Raw genomic sequence first — 23,417 nt, forward strand, 5'->3', positions numbered from 1 at the left:
GACCTTACTGGCCTCCCAACTTCAGGACACTCAGGAGAGTCTTATTCATAAGAGACAGATACAGATAATTGAGGACACCTATATTACGTCCACCAGCCTGGCTTTTCATGTAGTCACTGACCAGAATCTTTAGGTTGCATGTTTCACCTATGGAATTGGGCTAAACACAATCTAGATTTTTTATGCCTCTTTAGATAGTACACTGAGGTCAGGAAGCGGCCACTCACCTGGATCAGTCCTCCCTCCTCAGTCCTTTCCAGGTTTGCTTTAGTCTTCCTTCCCACTTAAGTCTCATGATGCACCATGACTGAGTGGGACATCCCAAACCAATCAGTTTTTTTCCTATTTGCAACAATATTGTGGACTCTCATCAGTTACAAATAAAAACATGCATAGTCAAGTATGCTTGTATATAACAAAACCTCAAGGCTTCCTTCTGGGTTATTACTTTTCACTCCAAAAGTGAGGATGGGCCAAAGTGAGGATGGAAGATCTTGCCCTGCAGTGAAGGCACTGGGAAGAAACCTCATTCAGAGGCTTGAGAATCAGTAAGGAAACCAGTCTCCAGTGGACCAACCATGTCTGCATCTACGGTTTACATGCAGCTCCCCTGGGTGACGCATGAGCTGCTGGGTTTCAGGTGACTTTATCTACTTGTTTACCAGAGTTAGTAGCAAATATCAGTTCTTTCCTCTGGGAGGGCTTAGGTGGCCTATCTTCCCTGTGTACCAGTCAAGTAAGGTCGAAAGGTGTAAGTCTTTGTTTGTGAAACTCAACTGCAAAGGCTGAGACAGGATTTGCAGTGAGCTTTCAAAAGAATGATAACTCTTTTCCTTGTGTAAACTTTCCCACCACTATATCTGGAGTACAGAACTGTGTGAACACATAATTTTTCTGTTTTAAACCATCTCCTATTTGTGGCTTACCTGGAGGAGGGCAGGAAGGAGGGTGGTAAGAGTGGAAAAAGGAAGGGGCACGCCTATTAGGAGTCCTGGGTTGGAATTCTTACTTTACTGCCCTACTGCCTATGACCCTGGACATGGGACTTAAACTCTCCAGATCAGGGTGCCCACATTATTTAAATGAACACACTACTTTGAAGTATTTGCATGTTTTAAATCACTTATTCCTTATAACATAGCAAATGTACTATCCATCACCTCCTTTGTCTCCTCCTCTTTTAAAGGTCATTGTCTCCTACTTGTATTAAACCCTTCCCATCCTCCCGTCCCAAAGCCCCAACATCCTTGTAACATGATGTATAAAATTAAGAGGTTAAAAAGAAGAAATGATACTTACAGAACATTTGAAAATACATCTAGAAATTGGGATGTTATACTGGGTAGACCAAATAACTTTGTGATTATTTCTCTGTCCTATTTAAAAAAATAAAAAGAATTCAATAGTTACCTGTCCCTCTAGATTTCCTGAGAGTATTTTCAGATTATTTCTATGGGGGAAAAAAAAAACCACCAAAAACTCATGTGAAAAAAAAAACTCATGTTAATTTCCCTTGTTAATTATTTCTACATGCATGTGCACATATCTGAATAATGCACATATTTATATTATATTTATACTGTAACATTAACCATGTTTATTTGTGTGTATATACATGTATAATACATATATATACACACAGCATGTTATACAGTTTAAAAATTTTAAACATTTGAAATTTTCTGAATTAAACTGCAAGTATCATAATAGCAAAATATTTTCATCTCAATGTAAATACAAATTGACAAAAATGAAACAAAAAGTATTTTTTACCTAGAGAAGTTATTCTTAATTTACTAAAGATATTTAAGTATACATTGCCAACAATTTTGAATTTTTTGATAAACTTCACATATTATATTATATGTAGAACTATTCATAATAATTACATAATTAGTGTAATAAATATATTTTAGATCTATTCTATATTTCTTATATATTTTATTTAAAATAGTATTTTTCTGACCATATGAGTAACATATGTTCATTTTAGAAAAATATAGCAAATATATAAAGATGTAGGAGGATTTTTAAAAACCTGGCATTTTATGTTAGAAATTACCAGTAATACTATATGTCAATCTGACGGTCTGCCCCTAATTTTTTGTAGAAGCTATTTTCACACTACATGAAGTCTTAAATTCTGCTTTCTCTTAACATTGCCTGAGAATTTTCTCAGGCTATTAAATATTATTTAGAAAAAACAACTTACTGAAACATTTTACTTTATTATGTAGGTATACACTATGTATTATTGTTAAATAGTTAATTTAAAAATACTGTCTACTGAGTTCTTTTTAATGTTTACATGGGCAGAAAGCTTTCATCAGGACATCTCCAGATGCATCTTTTGAAATATTATTGTTCACAGAGTGTGTGTATTATCTAGATAACTCAAGAATTGATGCTTTCGGACTGTGGTGTCGGAAAAAAATTTTTGAGAGTCCCTTGGACTGCAAGGAGACCAAGCCAGTTAATCCTAAAGGAAATCAAACCTGAATATTCACTGGAAGGACTGATACTGAAGCTGAAGCTCCAGTACTTTGGCCACCTGATGCAAAGAGCTGAGTCACTGGAAAAGACCCTGATGCTGGGAAAGATTGAGGGCAAGAGGAGAAGGGGGCAACAGAGGATGAGATGGTTGGATGGCTGGATGGCATCACTGAGTCGATGGACATGAGTTTGAGTAAACTCTAGGGCATGGTGAAAGACAGGGAAACCTGGTATGCTGCAGTCCATGGGGTCACAAAGAGTTGGACGTGACTGAGAGACTAAACAACAATCACAATCGGTTTCACTTTTCATGGGGTACCTTATAAACACCCTTCATACCTTTTCACACTATCATCTTCTTTAACAAAGAGTTTTGGCAACTCTTTGGCAACAACTGAACATTGGGGCCAAAATCATATTTCTAAATATCAGTTGTGGCTGCTAGAAAGTGGGTGATGTTCTAAAGTCTGCAGGGTGAGGTGGCTGCCGGTCTCCACAGCAGAAGTCCTTAGGCTAATGCTGAGGGGGAGGAAAGGAGAACTGGTGTATTTCTTATCTTTCCCCTTTGCTGTCAAGTGAGACTTCTTCCTTTTACCAGTATATCCAAACTACTTTTAACATATACATACACCTACCAGTGGCCTCCATCTGCCTCTTGTGTTAAGAGACATGCCATCCATTTGGTAGCACAATCTTCTACTGGATTTCCGATCACTCCTTCTACACCTTTAAAATACCACAAGGTACCAGTACTCCAGTGGCCACTTTCACAAGCAAATGTCAGGTCCTCTTTAAGATAAGTGTTATATTTGTGTATTTCTTAACCATTTAATGATGTCTCTGAATGACTAGCTCCTTTTCAGCTTTCAGATCTCAGAGAAGCCAGGGACCAACTTCCTCCTCTCCCATCCCCAGTCACTCTGCTCCCTGTTACATATTTACCTATAAATATCTCTAAATTATATAGAGGATAACATCATACATGTTATATTAAATTTTCTTATTTGCCCCTATTAGAATATATCCCCATAAAGGCAGACACATTATCAGCTTTGTTCACAGCTGTATTATAACTACCTAAAAAGTCTGCACCACAAATGGATTAACAATTATTTGTATTTTGTAAACAAAAGGTCCTTTTTCGTGCGTTTAACATGAAAACTATAACAGCTATTTCCTTATACATGATCATCTGGAATTAATTTGGGATTCCCCCATTATGAAAGAGTAAGCCTAACTCTCTTTTTCAAAATACTATTAACACCTAAGAAGTAGAAAACAAATTTCATAAGGGTTCAGAAACCAGACTTAGGCCTTTGTTTTTCATGCTCCATTTTAGGGAGTTTTTTTTCCCCTAAACTGCAATTATTTTTCTTACATTAATACGTAAGAATAGCTCCCTGAATACAGCAGCTTGAGTGGTATCAGAGACGAAGAGCAAGGATGTGTTGATGCTTGACAAACACCAACCGAACATGTAATTGGAGGTGCTACCTGGGTAGGGGAGTCTGACCCAGGAAGGCATCTCAGAGGTCTTTGCTAAATGAAATGGACTTGCAACACCAAACTCAAAATCCAAGGTTGAGTTTCAGCAAACATTTATCTAGTGCCCCCTAATGGTGATGTCCAGTGCTGTCAGCTACAGGCTGAAGGGGTGAAATGAAAAATAGAAGATTCTCCCCTAAATGAGCATAGAACTTGGTGAGAAAAGTATAAAAGGACATACATAAACATAATGCCACATTTTAAGTATGTGTTGTTTAAAGGCTTATATGTGAAAGAATGGCATAGAGAAGGGAGCACCAACTATTTAGTAAGTACCTTTGGGTGGAAGGAGATTTGTTGGATTTGAAGTGGGCAGAACTTGAAACAAGCACAGTGCCAATTATCCATCTGTGTTTCTCAAGTCCACTTCCCACTCCTCCTTTGTCTACTTAGTAACTCAGAAAACTGTTTTCCGGGTTCCACTGCCCACTGCCTTGTGTGTGGCTGGGTTTAGCTAGTGGGACACATTGGCGGGAGACGGGAGGCCCAGAGCAAGCTCCCCCACTCCCTCTCCTCTGCTGGGCAGCAGTGCTGGCAAACGCTGTGTCTCCTCTGTGGCCCCAGTTTCTTCCAGACACGTCCTCCATGACTTCAGCTTCCATCTGGTGGTCCTGGTCCTGGGCTCTGGGGATCTCTTTGTCTTTCCTGCCCAGGGAAGATAGAGGCCTCCTGTTGATGTTTATCTTGGAGTTGCTTCACCTTCCCCTATTTGGCATCCTGGCTCTTCAGTTACTCAAGCAACAGATTTCCTGTATTAAATCCTCTCTGTCTGAAATCTCCAGGGATGACTTTTGTTTGACTGCCTGAACCCTCAGGGACATACTATGAATTCTAGCTCAGCTGGTAAAGAATCCGCCTGCAATGCGGGAGACCTGGGTTCAATTTCTGGGTTGGGAAGATGCCCTGGAGAAGGGAAAGGCTACCCACTCCAGTATTCTGGCCTGGAGAATTCCATGGACTGTCCATGGGGTCACAAAGAGTCGGACACAACTGAGCGACTTTCACTTTCACCCTCAGTGACAGGAGTTACGCTGCTCATGATGGAGAAAAACAGTACAGGCCTGGAAAATAATGCGGGGTCAGAAGGAAAGTGTAGTCTGTGTTAAAGGAAAGGTGAAAGTCCACCCGAAAAACAAGAGAAATTCCCATGCATGCTGAGACCGTTCTAATGAGGCAATGCCATTCTGAGCCTGGCAGGTCTTTGAAAAGGCTTTTGAGGGCTTTGTGTCTGCACAAATGTTTCAATCAAACACAAGTACAAAACGCTGACCGAGAAAACACACCACGAGGCCAAACGGATTTGGATCCAGTCCACTTCTTTATTTTCCACCAAGTTTAAGTCAGCTATTTGGAACTCTTGGACATGACTCGCCCACTCAGAATACAGTTCTGGGAGGTGTCCTTTTTCTGCAAATTATCCACATGAGGACACTAAAGCTCCGCTCAAGGTCCCACAGCTGGTGGAGCTGGGAGGAAACCCCCATTGTCCTGATTTCTGTAGCAAAGTCATAATTACTCTAGCACCCTCTCCCCAAATTTCAGTCTATTACATGCAGGTTTGGTCTTTCAGTATCTACAAGCCTCTGAACAAATTTGAATGAGTTTGTTCCATATCAATAATTTCTCATTTTAAAGGAACAAAACGTAAGAATGGCACTCATTCCAATGTAACCAGCTTGGGGTGATTTTTAAATAGAATAAAGCAATAGTAAAGCAACAGACATTATACAGTCAACTGAAATGCAGGTAGAATTCAAGCAATAGACTATATATCCTACTTCAACAGCAAAAACCAAAACCCCCCCAAACGCAAAGCCCTCAAACCTGTGGTGCTTACTAAACTCTCATGCATTTAGCCTTTATGAAACGCTATAGATTTAGCGTTTCTATATCTGGACTGAACACTGAGGTTTGGAATAAAAGAAACACTTTGAGGCATAGATTTTAGAGACATTATCTGTTTAATAAATATGATTGTAAAAGCAATAAACAAGAGCAATTATACATTACACTACATAGTATTTAACAAAAAATACATCAAAAAAGTCATTTTAAAATTAGAAGTAGTTCCAATACTATAAGAAAACTTTCTTTTTTTTTTTTTTTTAAATTGGCTTCCTATAAAAATAAGTTGGCAAATGAGGGAATTTCAATGCTCAGTTGGAATCCTGGAAAACACAGAACAGCTGCCAAGCACCCCATTGCTCTCAAAGTTGCTGTTTGGAACTTCTGAAAAAAAGCAAAGCAAACTCTGCATTTTGGAGAGTGAATCCAATTAAAAATAAGGCAAAGGAGGAAAGGTTGGTTGGGTAGTTCAGAGTGGAGCATGCGCAGTTTGCCCTCTGGGATTTGGGAAAATGCTTCAATATAAGATTTGCAGTTTGCCCTGAATCTTACCTTTCCCACCCATCCCTCCCTACCCATTCCTCTGGCCTTGAGCCCACCAAACTCCTCAATATGTTTGTACCTGCTGTTAGTGAGTAGGTAGGCACTTGGGTCCCTCCCATTGGTAGGCTCTCATCACTGCCTTCTCTTTGGGATTGAGCTGGTGTGGCCTCCCACGATGGTTCTCAAACTTTAGTGTATTTCAGAACCACTTGAAGAGCTTGTAAAAACAGTCTTCTGGGCCCCAACTCTGCAGTTTCTAATTCAGTAAATCTGAGGTTAAGGGGACATAAAATCTGCATTTCTAACAAGTCTGATGTGACACTGATACTGCTGGTCTCTGTGTATGACACTTTGAGAACCATGGAGCTAGACCATATGAACCATAAGATCCCCTCTGAGCAATATACTTTGCTCACCAGTCTCCTGTAGGTGGGAGAGAGCTCTAAGGAGAGGAACATGAGGACCTTGGAGATGCTGAACCTAGAACTGGCCATCTGTGATCACTTTCCAAAATGCCAGGCATCTCATCTCCACCTCTGTTAGATGAGGACTTACAAGCCCATTCTTCCCTATGTCTTCTCGTGTATTCATTTATTCTTGCAACATATAATTTTCTTAATACCTGTTCTAAGCAAGGCACTGTGCTAGATTGAGTATTACTCCTTTTTTCATAGTTTTCCAATTAAAATTAATTGAATTGCAACTCTGATGACGCCCTGTTCTGTTGTGAATGAGCCTCGTTTGGTTTCCAAACACTGTCTTCCAGATTAAATTTGGGAGGCTCCAACCGAAGAGGATCAATGAAGATATTTCCTATGGGATAGGAAGCCTGGCAGGTTGGTGGGGATCAATTGAGTTCTACAAATAGATGGCAGCCTCAGGCATAATCTGTTTCCCAGATTCATACCAAGCATCTTCAACCATAAACTCTTCTGCTTGATTAACTTCTGAGTGAAGCTTTGCTACTCTTCTCTACTTGAGCTACACAAAGGCAGGGGTCATCAGGATCTCTAGGATACTGCCATTGTCCTTTCTCTTATATTTTAGAGCGGGCTCTATCCAATCCATAATACTTAAAGGGCTGCTGTTGGACATACTTTTGTTTCCCACTCTCTCTGGACCTTCTTTCCTGATGGCCCTTGGAGAACGGTGATTCCTTCCTGCTTTGAGCCAATCTGCTTGAGTCTGTTAACTCCACCCCTTTACGCTTATTAAATTGTCCTTTGCTGATACTATGAGACTCACCGGGCAGAGAGCACACATGTAAGAAGTCTAGGGTCATCCTACATAATCACAATCCCATCCCAATATGACAAGACCTCCATATATTCTTAGACTTTTTGACACTCTTAAACATTAAATCCATTAACTAGGTTCTTCTTCTGCTTAACATCGGTTTTATTTTACAAATAATTTCACTCTACTGTAAGAGAAGAAATACTGGGTAATAGCAACCATCACAGGACGAAATTGCCCTGCCACACAGTAACACATGCAGAACATTTCTCACAAGAATCTTCTGGAATCTGACTGCAGGAGATATTTGTTAAGCTGTGAGGAAAAACCACCATTCAGTCATACACTTTCTTTTCTAAGGTACATGGGACAGGTTTGAATTGCTTTGCATATCTCAACTCTTTCATACACATTATGTGTTTCCAGGTGGGGAAAGGCGAGGGTATTTAGAAAAGACAGGTTCTACAGGAGGAGACAAAAAAACAAAACAAAAAAAAATGTGAAGCTGACCCCTGCAGGGCAGGATGTATATGGAGGCTGCATGCGTGGGCATGTGCAAAGCTGACACAGAGATCAGAAACTTTGGGTGGTGGAGGCAGGGTTGGCAGGGGCGAGGTCAGTTTTTAAGGAACATCAGGATGAGAGTCCAGAATCTAGCAAAGTGTTTGGGAAGAAAAGGCAGGAGCTGTTGTAGGATAAGTTGGGGACTGGAAGGAAGAGATACAAAGGCATTGACAGGTCGGGACCACACATGGAGAGCAGACGAATGGGAAGGTCAGAACGTGGCTAGCTGGGATCCTGTTTCCTACACAGGTCAGGAGTCGGGAAAGCTAGAGGAGAAGTCGTCATGATTGGAAGGGGGAACGGGAAACCCAGGTCCACTTTTGACACGCTTGCCCCCTGCCTTCTTTCTTTCCTTCCTTCCTTCCCTATTCTGCCTGCATCCATGGAACCTGCAGTTGCTTCTTTGTCCCTACGGCCACTCAGAATGGAGAAGGCCACCTTGTGACCACTGCCAGCCAACAGAGCTCCCCAAGATAACTGAGACGGGGAAAATAGCAACCAGGAAAGTGGAACAGAGAAACAGCTCAGGGTTTTGAACTCCTGTGCATGTCTTTGTGTCTTGTGAAAAGAGCCGGGGTGGCTAATCCACCCATCAGCCTATAGTGCTAAAAGAGCTGTTAAATCTAGAGCCAAGAATATTTCCAAAAATACATGCAGATTTCCTTGGCCTATATATGTTAGGAATTTTCTACAAACACGACCGATCAGAAAAAGAGAGAGAGAAGAAGAAAGGGGGAGGGGAGTGTTTTTTCCATTAAAATAGAGCACCTGTACACTGCCCCTCCAAGCATGTTCTCAAGGTACTGTCCACATGCACAGGCTTAAAGCTAAAAACCCTTGTTGTGTCTGAAGAATTAAAAAGTCCCGATGCAGTGAGTGTTTGTTTGTCTGTTGGGATTTTGATTGTTTTTATTTTATTTGTTTGTTTTTGTTTTTACTGGCGTCCTCCAGTCAAACATTTACATAGGTAGGGATTTCTTTTGTGCTTTGATTCTCAGCAACTATGGAAATACTTCCTGGCAAGATAGGAAACAGAACAACAAAGGGGGGAAAAAAAACAAAACAAAACACAAAGTTAGTGGTCATGGAGAGGATGCACTTGACAAGAGCGAAATTCTTTCCTGATCAGCAGGTCGCCTGTAGCCTTTGGGGGTTTTCCTTAAATGGCAAACTGGGCCCCAGTCGATCCCCGCTTTGGCGTTGAAGGTGGAGTGGCGTGTCTTGCTCTTTGCAATCGGAGAGATGAGTCACCGGGTTGAGTAGAAGGGGAGGGAGGGGAGGGTAAAGCTACTCTCCTAAGAGAAAACGTGTAACACTTACTCATTTAATGACACTGGAAATGGAAAGGTGTCAGACAAGTTGAAACTGCACTGGGAGCTGATCCTGATGAAGGAGGGATTGCTACTTTAATAAAGCAAACAGTGCCTACGCTTCACACCCCGTGGAAATGGGATTGAAAACCAAACGACCCACAAAAATGCACTTAGAAGCTTTAGAAATAAATAGACAGGGTGAACGCTTCTCTGGACTTGAAGACCAAAAAACCTTTTTCTTTTTAACCCAAAGCAATTACGCATTTATCACCTTGTCTCCCGGAATAAAAGGAAGCATGCTGTGAAAACTGGACACCAGATGTGGGGGCTGTTGTTATTATTACCTCCCATACAAGCCAGGCAGCACATTTAAATTTCCCCTTAATACAGCCACAGAACTTTCCCGGACTCCTTTAAAGAGAGGATGCTGTTTCCCTCTAAGCACTTTTTTTTTTCTTTCTTTTCCAGGTTTCAGATTAACAGTCCTAGGTAAGGACCTTCTAGGTGGTTTGGCATTATCACATCAGAGTAAAGCATGAATGCTTACATAACAATGTATCCATCAGTGTCAGCAATGCAGGGTCTAAATGGGAACATTTACAGCTTCCACTCTACCGCCACCAGACAGGAGAAGACTAAGAGAGAAATGGATCACAATGGTGGCTCCACGGATTTATCTAATTTCCTGGGAAATGTCCTCTACAATAAATAGCAGAATATAGCAATTACCCTGAGACTTTCTACACCTAGCTGTAGGATTCCCATGCTTTCTTTCCAGGCAGTGTGAGCCCTACTGAATTATGTTGAAATCCCTTTTCAGACTTCTGGTAGGGCACAGGTGAAAAGGAGGAAGAAATCTGCCAGCTGCCCTAGAACCATCTAACCCTCCAGTGCTCTCTCCAGGAAACTTCACTCCTGACATGTCCTGCCAACTTGATGGCTCTTGTCCTCAGAATTCTTAGGTTCCATGTTTCCTGGGGGACAGTTTTAGATTAAAGCTAGATTAAAAGAAAAAAAAAAAACCCAGGGTGATAAGTCTTCCTTCTACATGTGTTTTGGAGCAGTCTGCCATCCTTAGAACTGTCTCCAGCTGAGGGTGCCGGGGCTTGCTCTGGTCGTTATAAACCCTGGCTCCCAAAACCTTCCCAGCCCTCTAGGATCAGCAGCTCTAGCCTCTAAGCTCTGTCCCTCTCATATACTCTTAGAGCACATACTCTGCTCTTTGCCCATGAACACTTGAAGCCCAATGTTTCAGCAAGCATTTTTGCAAAAAAAGGAATAAACTCAGAAGAGAAAAAACTAGACAGGAGCGAGAAAGCTTTTTTTTTCTCTCTCTCTTTTCTAAAGGAAGGAAGCGGGGAAAGAGGCATCTTAGCTGTTTCTCTCAGGGATGTTAGAGCATAGAAAGTGGTTACGTCAAGCCAGAGAGGGGTTAGAAGAGAGCCAGTCATTGACTACTCAGGCTGAAGAGCTGAGGACTACCAGGAATCATTTACCTATGAGCTGGGACTCCACCTTCTCATCTATCAGCTGGCCAGGCCGCCTGAGTTCAGTCTGAGGGACATAGGGCCTGCTTTCAGGGTGACTGACTCGACTGACCATCTCTCGTTCTTTCTCATTCTGCATCTGGGCATAAACATTAATCCCCGGGATCTTCCTAAAACATTAACAGAAATCATCACTGCTGCGCACGGGACGTGTACATCACAGCCACAAAGGCTTCTGAACCTGTCGGGGAGAAGGAGGAGGGAGGGAGGGAGATTGTGGAGGGGGACACGCACCTTTTGAACTTGTAGATGACGAACACCGCCAGCCCCACAAACACCACGGACAGCAGCATCAGCATGGCGGAGCCGCTGTGGGTTGGAGTGAGGTCCACCAGCGGGGCTAGGAGGGAAAAGCAAGGCATAGTCACCGGCGAGCAGGGGGCTGGGCGTGACTCTGTGACAGGCTTGGGCTGTTCACACGGAGGCATGGTGCGTTCCACGATGCCGCGTGGGACGTGCACACAAGGTGTACCTCACACGGCCGGACATGTGGGTGCATCTGAGCCCGTCCCAGGCCCTAGAACCCTCCAACCGGCCTGTTCAAGAAGTGCAGTGGAACGATTTCAAGCACAGACTGTGGAGTCGGACTGCTTAGGTCCAAGGCCTGCCCCACCACATGCTGGTTATAAGCTGCTGGGCAAGTTACTTCACCTTCCCATGCCTGATGGGAGGAGCTGAAAATAAAAGTACATGTCTCATTGGGTTTTTGTGAGGATTAAATGAATCGATGTATGTAAAGCATGGATAACATTGCTAGGCACATAGTAAGCCCTTTATGAGTCTTAGCTTTTCTTGCTACTGCTATTATTGCTTTGAATAAATATTTATAATATAAATGTTAAATTTTTCTATACTCTGAATGCAAGCTTTTCCCACTAAGTAATGCAGAAAACCAGAAACACTACCAGCAGGAATACTTTCATGAATTATCCAACCCCTCTCACTCCTATCCCAGCAGTTGTCATGTGAGAGAACTGGTTGCTTATATTTTTTACACATAGGAAACTGATGGCTAAGTGAATATTTTACAAGGGCAGCTGCTCTGATGCGGGAGGAAAGATGTGAAATTCGGTGTTGTCTCTGTAACTTGCCAAAGTCCAGACAGCTCGTGCCAGGAGGCGCCAGCCTCTCAGAGGCAGTGAGTCCTCCTCTTGGACTGAACAGATGCCTTGGCATCCATGAAAGATTCTCCCTCCCTGACCTCACTCCTAGAGTGCAGCTCTGGGGAGCATCTCTCTCCATCTCCAAACCCCCCTTCTCTAGCCCAGGGTCAGCCTGCTCTACTTTAATGACTTTGCAATTAATTTCCACCCTCTCGAACACTGACATTTTGCAAACATAGCATAGCTCCAGCATAAAAGGCAAACCACGCATACCCCTTAGAAGCCTGGACGCTGACCTTTACCTTCCGTCAATTTAAGCAAAGCCCAATATCCAGGAACGCAGGTGACCTTTAAGCACCATTTTCTGTGGCTCTTTTCTGTTGAGAGCCAAGAGCACAATGTTCTAGTCCCCCAGATACGAAACTTCAGGATAGGTGTTTGCAATGCTGATGGTTTCGAACAAGACCCAAGCTGCTTCTGCTCTGTCTGGTTATTCAACGATTACATCCCAGGCGTGCAGTAACTATGACTGGAAACTCCATATACCAGTTTTGGCAAAAAACACAAATCAAGCCCTCTTTCTCAGAAAATAGGTTTATTGTTTTCATAGAATTAGCTTTCAGGAAGGGTTAAAATGAAGCAAACTTTATGATTCTCCTCCCTAAGTCAAGCAGCACTTAAGCCGTGAAATGTGTGTGTGAGGAGACAGGAGGGGTTCACTGAACAGAACGCCCAAGGCAAATGCGTCTTTGGCTCGAAACTGAAAAATAAAGGTCTCTTCCATTTACTTAGGCAAACGCAGGGCAAAGGGGTCCGGGAATACTTCAACACTCACATCACGATGGGTAGAAGGTCAGTGGGGAAAGAACACCTTCCATTTGTCACAGACATTACTGCAACTGAATTTCACTGTGGAGGGCAGGGTGGTGATCTCTACCAGACAGACAGGAACAGTGAGGGCCTCACTGGTTAATGTTGCTCCAAAGGACTCAGGACTAGTAAATGAAAGAACTAAGACTTAAAGTCCTTCTTCTCTCTCTCTCTCTCTCTTTCACACACATACACACACACACACACACACACACACACACACACACACACTTTTCTATATACTTCAACCCCGGGCTAATTTCAGCAGGAGATATCTGGAATTTTAAAAGATCGTTCTGAGAATGGGGATAAAGGCTAAAAGTAAAGCACATGAAGCAAATTAACAAGTGATAAGGTCAGAGTAGTCTTATGTTTTCAAAGGACCAATTAGAATCCTAGATCATACACTCTTAAACTCTGATAACATGTATATGCACATGCATAGGCGTGTGTGTATTTATGGCTGGTGGGCTTCCACGGTGGCTCAGTGGTAAAGAATCTGTCTGCCAATGCAGGAGACATGGGTTCAGTCCCTGGGTCAGGAAGATACCCTGGAGAAGGAAATGGCAACCCACTCCAGCATTCTTGCCTGGGAAACTGCACAGACAGAAGAGCCTGGCAAGTTATAGGGTTGTAAAAGAGTCAGATACAACCTAGCAACTAAACAACAATTTACCAGTGATAAGTGTGCATAGAGAATGAGCTGTCATGCATCCATCACTCTTCAATAACCATCAACCCAAAGACAGTGCTATTTTATTTCTATCCCTGTGCAGTGCCCACAGCCCCAACACTGGGTTATGTTGAAGCAAGTCTCAGCTATTATATAATTTCCTCTGTAACTCTAAAAGATAAAAGTCTCTCTCACTCTATTTCTCTCTGGACATTATCACAATATTATCCTAACACTTTTGGAAATAATACTGGAAAGCAATTAAAGGTAATCTTCTAATGCAAACCCCACATTTGACAGGGAATTAAGGGAGGCCCAGGGAGAAGCTGTGGAATATAAGGATGAGTAAAGGCCAGTAGCTGTTTTAGCTGAACCTCTGATTCCCAGCTGAATGCCCTTTCAGTACAAGCAGAACATCAGTGTTATGGAGAAACCAGGAAGAATACTAAGGCTGCTTGAAAGGGTTGGCATTTGAAACAAATGTAAAACTCAAGTGAGGAAATTGCTGTCGCCAGGTTCTCACTGACACAGAAAGCAGACACACAAATGGACTGTGTCCCTTCTCTTCCCTTCCTCCTCCTCTATCTCTCCATCACCAGCTGAAATCTTCCAAATCTATATGATTCCCACCCAAATCATCATCTACAAGTATGCGGCATTAACAATGCTAAGAAATTAGCACATTATTTTGGGAAAATGAGCTCCTGTATCCTGACGTCTAAAATGCATGCGCTCCCCCAGGCATCTTTGCATCACGAGTCACTGCTCCGCGGCAAGAAGCAGGCAGCAGCAGTGAGAGGCTGAGGGCTGCAGCCCTCTGTGTTCCGTGGGCCACTCCTGCTTGCCGATCTGTGTCTGAATAAACACAGGGCTACTGCTGCTCCACACAACCGCAGATGCGTGTCACAGTTTGCCCAACATCACTAGGTGGGTTTGTATGCGTTCTGCTGAGGAATGAACACTCATGATAAATGAGCTTTAGCTTACTGTCTGCAATAAGCATAAATTAATCCCTCTCCAATTACAGCCTTAACAAGGTAGAAGGGGCAAATGCTGAGTGGTTTATTTGCCACAGTTGACACACACCATAAAGCATGGACACAAACGTAGAGCCTGTGACTTGACAGATGTAAGGCTGGTGCTGGTACATGTCGGTTCTGCAATCCTGCAGAAATGCACTGAATTATTACATTCTATTCATGAGGACCCGGACTGATTATGATAATAGCGGTGCTTACAGGAATAACAAGAATTCTTGTGAAAAGTGATCCATACACAGTGAGTGCTGAATAAGGTCACAGCTTGAGGCTTGAGTATATGATAGGAGAGTGAACTCAGAATCTTAAGTTTAGGGTGAAATAACTGATATGGTCCCTTTTTGCAATCAGATTCTTACTTGGCCACTTGCCGGCACACTAAATGACTTAAAACAGAACCTTAGTTTCCTCATCTGCAAAATGGAGATAAAACTAGTGCCTGTTTTAGAAAGCGGTGAGAATAAAATAAGATGGAATTTATAAAGTGCTAATATGGTGTCTGGCAGATGGTACATGCCCAGTGGTTTTAAAACCATTATATCATTGCTATTCTATTTCTAAAAGTGTACTCTATAGAGGACAAACCCTGAAAGATGACTAGAGTTCACGGCCAGATAATATAGAGAAACTGTATAGATGATACTCCCCATCTTGGAGATTCAGTATATGAAAGTTCACAGCAGTCCTTCAGGAAGGAAACTCGCATGACTTCACCACAGGAGTTCATAAAGTTGTCGGAGCACATGCCCTTTGCCGACCTGGGTCCACACACTTGCTTTAGAGAATACTTCATCTGGAGCATCCCTAATCCTCTCGGCTGCAGCCTTGCCCCTTTGGGTTATTTCCCAGTTTGAAAGTCAACAGTACGGCAGCATCACCCCGGTGGAGCTCCACAAATATCCTTACTGTGGTCTGTACCGATACTCATTCTACCAAAGGGACTTTCTTGGAAATCTTCCACCTGCTCTATGATCCTGGAACTTTGAACTCATGTTGCATTTCTGATCCAGAAGTTAGTGCTGTCAAGGAGTTACAAAAGCAAGTTCAAGTTTGCCAAACTTTGATTTGATTTTTCCTCTCTTGCCTCCAAAGCAGATCTAAGCCAGGCTTTACTTACATGCTTTGAATATCACAAAATCCATGTGGCCTGAAATTTCTTTTCCAGAAATTAAAGTCATATGGGACTGGCACGGAGAAAATTTATCTAGCTCACAGGAAGGGTTTACGGGACCTTAGGACAGAGCACCCTCATTTCTCTAACAGCCCTTCCTTTCAGTTCAAATTCAAACCTAGAAGTTCTTGGTTCACATACTGTTGAAGTCTACCTTGGAGGATTTTTGAGTATTACCTTGCTAGCATGTGAAATGAGTACAGTTGAGCGGTTGTTTAAACCAAGAACTTTCAGATATACAACCTGGATTTAGAAAAGGCAGAGGAACCAGAGATCAAATGACCAAGATCTGTTGGATCACAGAAAAAGCCAGAGAATTCCAGAAAAAACATCTACTTCTGCTTCATTGACTATGCTAAAGCCTTGACTGTGTGGATCACAACAAACTGTGGCAAATTCTTAAAGAAATGGGAATACCAGACCATCTTACCTGCCTCCTGAGAAACCTGTATGCAGGTCAAGAAGCAACAGTTAGGACCAGTCATGGAACGATGGACTGGTTGGAAATTGGGAAAGGAGTATGTCAAGGCTGTATAGTGTCACCCTGGTTATTTAACTCCTCTGCAGAGTACATCATGAGAAATGCTGGGCTGGATGAAGCGCAAGCTGGAAGTGAGATTGTCAGGAGAAATATTAATAACCTCATATATGCATGTGACATCACCCTAATGGCAGAAAGCAAAGAGGAATTAAAGAGCCTCTTGATGAAGGTAAAAGAGAAGAGTGAAAAAGCTGGCTTTAAACTCAACATTCAAAAAACTAAGATCATGGCATCCAGTCCCATCACTTCATGGCAAATAGATGGGGAAACAATGAAAACAATGACAGACTTTATCTTCTTGGGCTCCAAAATCACTGCAGACGGTGACTGCAGCCATGAAATTAAAAGACGCTTACTCCTTGGAAGAAAAGCTATGACAAACCTAGACAGAGTATTAAAAAGCAGAGACATTACTTTGCCAACAAAGGTCCATCTAGTCAAAGCTATGATTTTTCCAGTAATCATACATGGATGTGAGAGTTAGACCATAAAGAAGGCTGAGCACTGAAGAATTGATGCTTTTGAACTGTGGTGTTGGAGAAGACTCTTGAGAGTCCCTTGGACTGCAAGATCAAACCAGTCAATCCTAAAAGAAATTAATCCTGAATATTCACTGGAAGAACTGATGGTGAATCTGAAGCACCAATACTTCAGCCACCTGATGCAAAGAGCCGACTCATTGGAAAAGACCCTGAGGCTGAGAAAGATTGAAGGCAGACGGGGACGAAGAGATGGTTGGATGGTGCCACCAACTCAATGGACGTGAGCTTGAACAAACTCCAGGATATAGTGAAGGACAGGGAAGCCTGGCGTTGCTGCAGTCCATGGGTTGCACAGAGTTGGACATGACTGAGTGACCTGAACAACGTCAACAAATCCAAACCTAATCACAATAGTAGCTCTATCCTGTTATGACTCCAGGAGAATTTTCTGAACTACCTAAAAGCATCTCAGATCTCCCCGAGGAGAGTGCTCAGCCTCGTTTAGGTTGACTGCACTACTGTATCAATTTTATACTTCTTTCTGTGCCCAAACTGCAGGCTATTTGAATGAAGATTCTCTTACCAAGAGGTGAAATTCATTTCCTCACCCCCTTGAATCTGGGCTAGCACTGGACTTGATTTAGCAATAGAATGCAACATAAGTGATGGTGTGACAGTGTGAGTTTCAAGGTCTTACACAATTTTGCTTTCTCTCTTGGAATCCTGTCACTGCTATGTGAGAGCAAGCCCAGGGAAGCCCACTGAAGTACGAGAAACCACATGCAGCAGAGCTTAATTATCCCAACTGAGGCTATTCTAGGGCAGCCCACAGCCAGCCGACCCCAACACAGGGGCAGCCCAGTCAAGATCAGCAGAGCTCTCTACACAACAATACACAGCTAACTGCAGACACACAGGGAGTACCAACAAAATCAGAAGAACCACCAAGCTGATACACAGACTTGTATGCAATAATAAATGCTACTGTTAAGCCACTGAATTTGGGGGTGGTTTGTTACACAGCAATAGCTTACTGACTCCTTCTCTCTTCAAAAACCCTTTTCTTTCAGTGGTTTGAACATCCAATTAGTAATTCTTACTGTTGGACTCTACATTATCCAATTCTTGATATGGACTTTTGTCCCTACTGACAAGGTGCCAGGGTATAAATAAGATGACCATAAATGTTCTTTTCTAAACCAGGGCATTTTAAGAAGGAAAGGGACTGCTATTAAAACTTAAATAGACACAACAGATATGGCCTGACAGCCTTGGTCCCTGTAGGTATAAGAAACTTACTGCCTAACAGGTAGCTTGTCCTAGATTCTGGTATATTCTCTGTATTGTGTATGCATTCTCCTGTCTTCTTTAGTTGTGCCATTTTCTCTGGAAGGCCTTCCCTAAAGGGAACTGCATCTCCTGCATCTTAACTGTGGCTTATTTCCAACCTGACACATGTTTGTACTGTTTCCAAACTGTTCATCTGACCATTCTCTGCCCAGGAGATTTTGGGTACATCTTCAGGGCAGTTAACCTATAGTCATTTCATGCCTTTCTATGGACCCAGGAAATCTTAGGAGAAAAAAAGGTTATGAATCTTCAGAAGCTAATGAACCACTTCATTGCTGGTCCCTGGTATATTTATGAAAGTATCACATTCATTTAGTCACCTTTGGGAAAGGGATATATTGAATATCTCAGCACCTGTTGTTACTTATCATAATACCACAACAGCTTAATAACTGCCAAAAACCACTGTGTCCACATGTCTGTGAAACAACCTAATTATGTGTAGAGGAAAAAAACTATTTGAGAGGAAAAACAGAAGGAAGGAACAGTATTACAAGCATAACTTTACTCACAAAAGACTTGTAAATGAGAACTGTGTAGATCACAAGGCAACCAGAGACTAAAGAGACAGATAAATTTATTGGTTGTGGAAGAATTCCACTAGTGCTAATTTCATCCCTAAATGGAAAATGTTATTGTAACCATCTATTTCACTTTACAGTTCTGAGCTCCACAACTTCACAATTTGGCATCTGCATATATAACAATGTGGCTTATATGATATTGTATTTTCTAAAGCTTCTGGACTCATGCTAATTCTGCTTTCAAGTGAAAGGGTCTTTCTCAACGTAAATTGTTGGGCAGAATATATGATGTATCTTGACCTAGACGGAAATTCTGAGTACCTTATCCCCTCCCACATTGACTCATAACGTATCCAGAGGTAGTAAGTGAAGCTGGGAAATATTAATTCTCTAACATCTCTGTGATAATATCTTTTCATTACACCTGAAAAAGAAATTGAACCAGTCAGCAGCAACCATGGAGGCTAAGATAACACAAGATAACAGTTTTATTAAAAACCCACACATACCCTTGACAAAGGACAGGCTTCCTAAACATAATAGCTTATACAAGGCAACTGCTAGACAGACAGGAGGGGTTGAGGGCAGTTATGTGGTATTAAATTTTTAAAAATTTCAACCTGCGATTTGAGGCTTTGAGAAATATTAAGGTTTTACATTTTTTTACCAATCAGTATCCAAAACCCCAGAAGAAAAGTGACCCTCACCACAAAGCTAAGAGTGGAAGAGCACCCTAATTCTCTAATATGTGCAGAAATACAGAGAGGTGTGGATGTATCACTTTCTGTTCACACTAGCACATTAATAACACCAAGATAATATCATTTGTTTAACTTTCATAAAACCCATGGCTGTTCTGCCACTAACATTCTGGTTCACGCTTTAATCATTTTTCAACTGCTTCACGGTCACAGCTCTTGGCTGGCCTTTGCCATCCATCTAGATTACGGATAGAGTCTATCCCACATTCAGAGGCAGGCTTCATTTTTTTCCCCCTTACTCCCACCGTTGTCTACCCATTTGGCCAATTAAATTGGCTCCATATATACCAAGGAATTAGATTTTCATGTTTATTACTAATTTCCTCCTACACTTAATATCAAGGGCTTTTTTTTTTCATTATTATTTTTTTAATGCATGCCTCTGTTTTGAGTGGATGCCCTGAGTTGTAAATCAGATTTATTGCTGGAGACAGACGAGCACCTTTCCTTGTTATGCAGATAGATTTCTGTCTGCAAGAATGCTTGTAAGAGCAGCTGCTGAGACTGGTGAAAGACCTGTCTGCATAAACATCTCTTGGGGAACCTGTTACAAAGGCAGATTCCCAAAGATCCCTGGGATTCTGATTCCAGGAATGCACAGTGAGGCCTGAAGAAGCTCAACTTTGATGAAGCTTCCTCTGAAACTGTGACGCACAGCCAAATTTAAGAACAACTATTTTATAGCAGGGATTGCCTAGCCTAAGCTATAAAGAGATTTTCCAGCCACAGAACAGGCAGATATTTATCCCAAATGTTTTGAGTGAACCAGTTAGCACCAGCTTTTCCAGTCCCACTGTACAGAAGTCTCATCTCTCAAGGTTTAGCTTATTTATCCAATAAATAACTCCTGTGAAATGCACAAAATCCCGAAGTGCTGTTGGTTGTCATTTAATATGAATTCATCTAGTGAAGGCTCTGTGTCCTCAAAAAAAAGGTAGTGTTTCCTTTTGCTTGCTGAGGCATTAACTTCTAGTCTTCGCTGCCCTCATCTCTTCTACCAAAGAAGAAACAATACGTTTTTTAAGCTGCTTTCTCCCTATCCCCTGCTCCCTGTCCCCACCCCCATTCCCAAATATAATTGCTGAATTAATTTATGACCATGGATCCTCACAGGAACAAAGTTACAGACTTTGGTGTAGCTTGAGAGGTTTGTATCAGCAATTAAAACTTTAGTTTATTACCTGTCAGCAGATTCCCTTCACCTGGCGATCTACTAAAAGGTGATAAACTAAAGCTCACAGTTTAAAGCATAGTCTGGCCCTGGTCTCTTCACCTGAGTTTCCACCTCCTAGTCCTAGCTTCCTATTATGGTTCTTTACTTGTCTGTTTTGGAGAAGGAAATGGCAATCCACTCCAGTATTCCTGCCTGGAGAATCCTGTGGACAGAGAAGCCTGGCAGGCTATAGTCCATGGGGTCACAAGAGTTGGACATGACTTGGTGACTAAACCACCACCACCACTTAACTGTTTTATGACACTTGCTTCTCCGGTGTCATAAAGAATATGCTTGCCATGCAGGAGACCTGGGTTCAATCCCTGGGCTGGGAGGAAGATCCCCTGGAGAAGGGAATGGCAACCCACTCCAGTATTCTTGCCTGGAAAATTCCATGGGCAGAGGAGCCAGGTGAATTACAGTCCAGGGGGCTGCAAAGAGTCATCCATGACTAAGCAACGAACACTAGCACCAAACTAACATGACCATGACACTTATCTGCTTTGGCAACTATAAAAGAGATTCTAGGTTTCCAACTCTATCAAATAAATGACCACCTCTTGCTACTCAAATTGAGAAATCCTTATAAAATGGGTAAATACTCTGTAAAACAAGAAAAGATTATTGGCTGTTGACCTATGGTCTTAGAAAATCCTTTCATCTGCCCCTTCTTTCCTTTATCATGTGTATCATACTTTGTAACAGTAAACTAAACATGTGTTAATGAGAGTTTTCTCACATCATGCATGGATGATGAACAAAGTGTATAATATAAATGACATATCAAATAATGACACATTTAATTTCCATGAACTGTATCCCTCTCTCCTTTGCTCATAATTATATCTTCAGTTAATATCCAGTTAGGAATACTTGAGAGTATGTATCTAAATGCCACAACATGTCACACTATGGACTAGTTTACACATAAACCATACTTTGTTTTGCTTCTGCTCAGCATAGCCCCTCAACCTGGCAGGTTTATTTTCTCTGCTTTGAGTGAACTCCTGCTCAGCACAAAGGCTCATTTTTATTGACTCTTGCACATGCAATGCTTTTCATTCTCTTGATTTAGAATTAGGAAAGCTTCATGCAACTAGTATTTGGGCCCCAGATCGAGCCAGTGTACATTGAGCAAGAGTACTAGTTTATTTCATATCCCTGGACAAACCATAGTTCTAAAGGAATCATTGCACAGGGAGGCACAGAGTCATGTGGAGAAGTAAGATGATAAATCGGAAAAGGACTGTGTGCCCTTGGGTAAATCCCAAGTTACCAGAAGCAATGAGAAAACTATTGGCATTTTAGAGATATTCTGTTAACAGTCCAGGTTTGTTCTGCTGTAATTAGCTACAGGCATCAAATGTTCTGCAGTCTTGTTGGAAAAACTCTCCCTAAACCATCCCTACATCACACATCACAGCTCTTAAAACACAGGAGAAAATCAATGAATCAATCAATCAATAAAAAGAAGGCCAGGGTAAAAACATGGATAAGAAAAAACTCAAGGGAGACATCACGAAAGATGTGAAGAAGGTCTGGTTTGTTTGATCAGGTAAATGAAGTGTGATCTAAGGTTTGAGACCCTGAGCCCTGTCATGAAGGGAGACAGAGCTTGCTTTGCTCCTTATTTTACTATTCTGGTAAAATACTGGCCGGTAAGTTAAATTTGCTTCTGTATCTTTCAGGAACATCTCTCCTGTCAGTCCCTTTCCCACTGTCTTTAGGACTTCTCATTCACAGAGCTCCAATTTTCCTTCAGTTCACCCATTTTCCACAATATGCATATCAACAACTATCGTACAACTTAAAAAAGATATCTGACATAAGAAAAGCACAGAGGTGGGTTTTCCTGGGATGCTTACTATTTAAATGAAGGCAAGGATCCCCCGTTATTGGGTAAGAGGTACTAAAACATCTCTCCTGGAGAAAGGAATAGCAAACCACTCTAGTATTCTTGCCAGGAAAATTCCATGGACAGAGGAGCCTGGACAGCTATGTTCAACAGGATCACAGTCAGACATGACTGAGTGGCTAACACACACACACACATTATAACATGACATGGAGACCGGTTCATAGTCCAACACACTGAACCCAAAGGATAACCGAGAAGGCAAGAATTTTGAACCTATCTCTACAGGTTATACAGCCTTGACATACTCCTTTCCTGATTTGGACAAGTCTGTTGTTCCATGTCCAGTTCTAACCGTTGCTTCTTGACATGCATACAGATTTCTCAGGAGGCAGGTAAGGTGGTCTGGTATTCCCATCTCTTGAAGAATTTTCCACAGATTGTTGTAATCCACATAGTGAAAGGCTATATCTTGTCACCCTGCTTATTTAACTTATATGCAGAGTACATCATGCAAAATGCCAGGCTGAATGAAGCACAAGCTGGAATCAAGATTGGCAGGAGAAATATCAATAACCTCAGATATGTAGATGACACCACCCTTACGGCAGAAAGTGAAGAACTAAAGAGCCTCTTGATGAAAGTGAAAGAGAAGAGTGAAAAAGCTGGCTTAAAACTCAGCATTCAGAAAACTAAGATCATGGCATCTGGTCCCATCACTTTATGGGAAATAGATGGGGAAACAGTGGAA

At 42.0% G+C, this 23,417-nt stretch overlaps 1 protein-coding gene across 5 annotated transcripts in view; it reads right to left on the minus strand.

The window, feature by feature from the left end:
- Positions 1-6,146: 6,146 nt before the first annotated feature.
- Positions 6,147-23,417, minus strand: part of SORCS1 (sortilin related VPS10 domain containing receptor 1) — a 571,188-nt gene continuing 553,917 nt past the window's right edge. Inside the window, exons 25-27 of one of the 5 annotated variants that reach the window (XM_043926559.1) lie at positions 11,321-11,426; positions 11,036-11,196; positions 6,147-9,242 (exon numbers count right to left, since the gene is read on the minus strand). In XM_043926559.1, the coding sequence (XP_043782494.1) occupies positions 9,178-9,242; positions 11,036-11,196; positions 11,321-11,426 (332 nt within the window). In that variant the 3' untranslated portion in view covers positions 6,147-9,177. Of the gene's footprint in view, positions 9,522-11,035; positions 11,197-11,320; positions 11,427-23,417 lie in introns of all 5 variants that reach the window. The other 4 variants (XM_043926562.1, XM_043926557.1, XM_043926561.1 and 1 more) reach the window with 4 other exon arrangements.

This window comes from Cervus elaphus, chromosome 15 (assembly GCF_910594005.1).
Source record: "Cervus elaphus chromosome 15, mCerEla1.1, whole genome shotgun sequence".
NCBI lineage: Eukaryota > Metazoa > Chordata > Mammalia > Artiodactyla > Cervidae > Cervus > Cervus elaphus.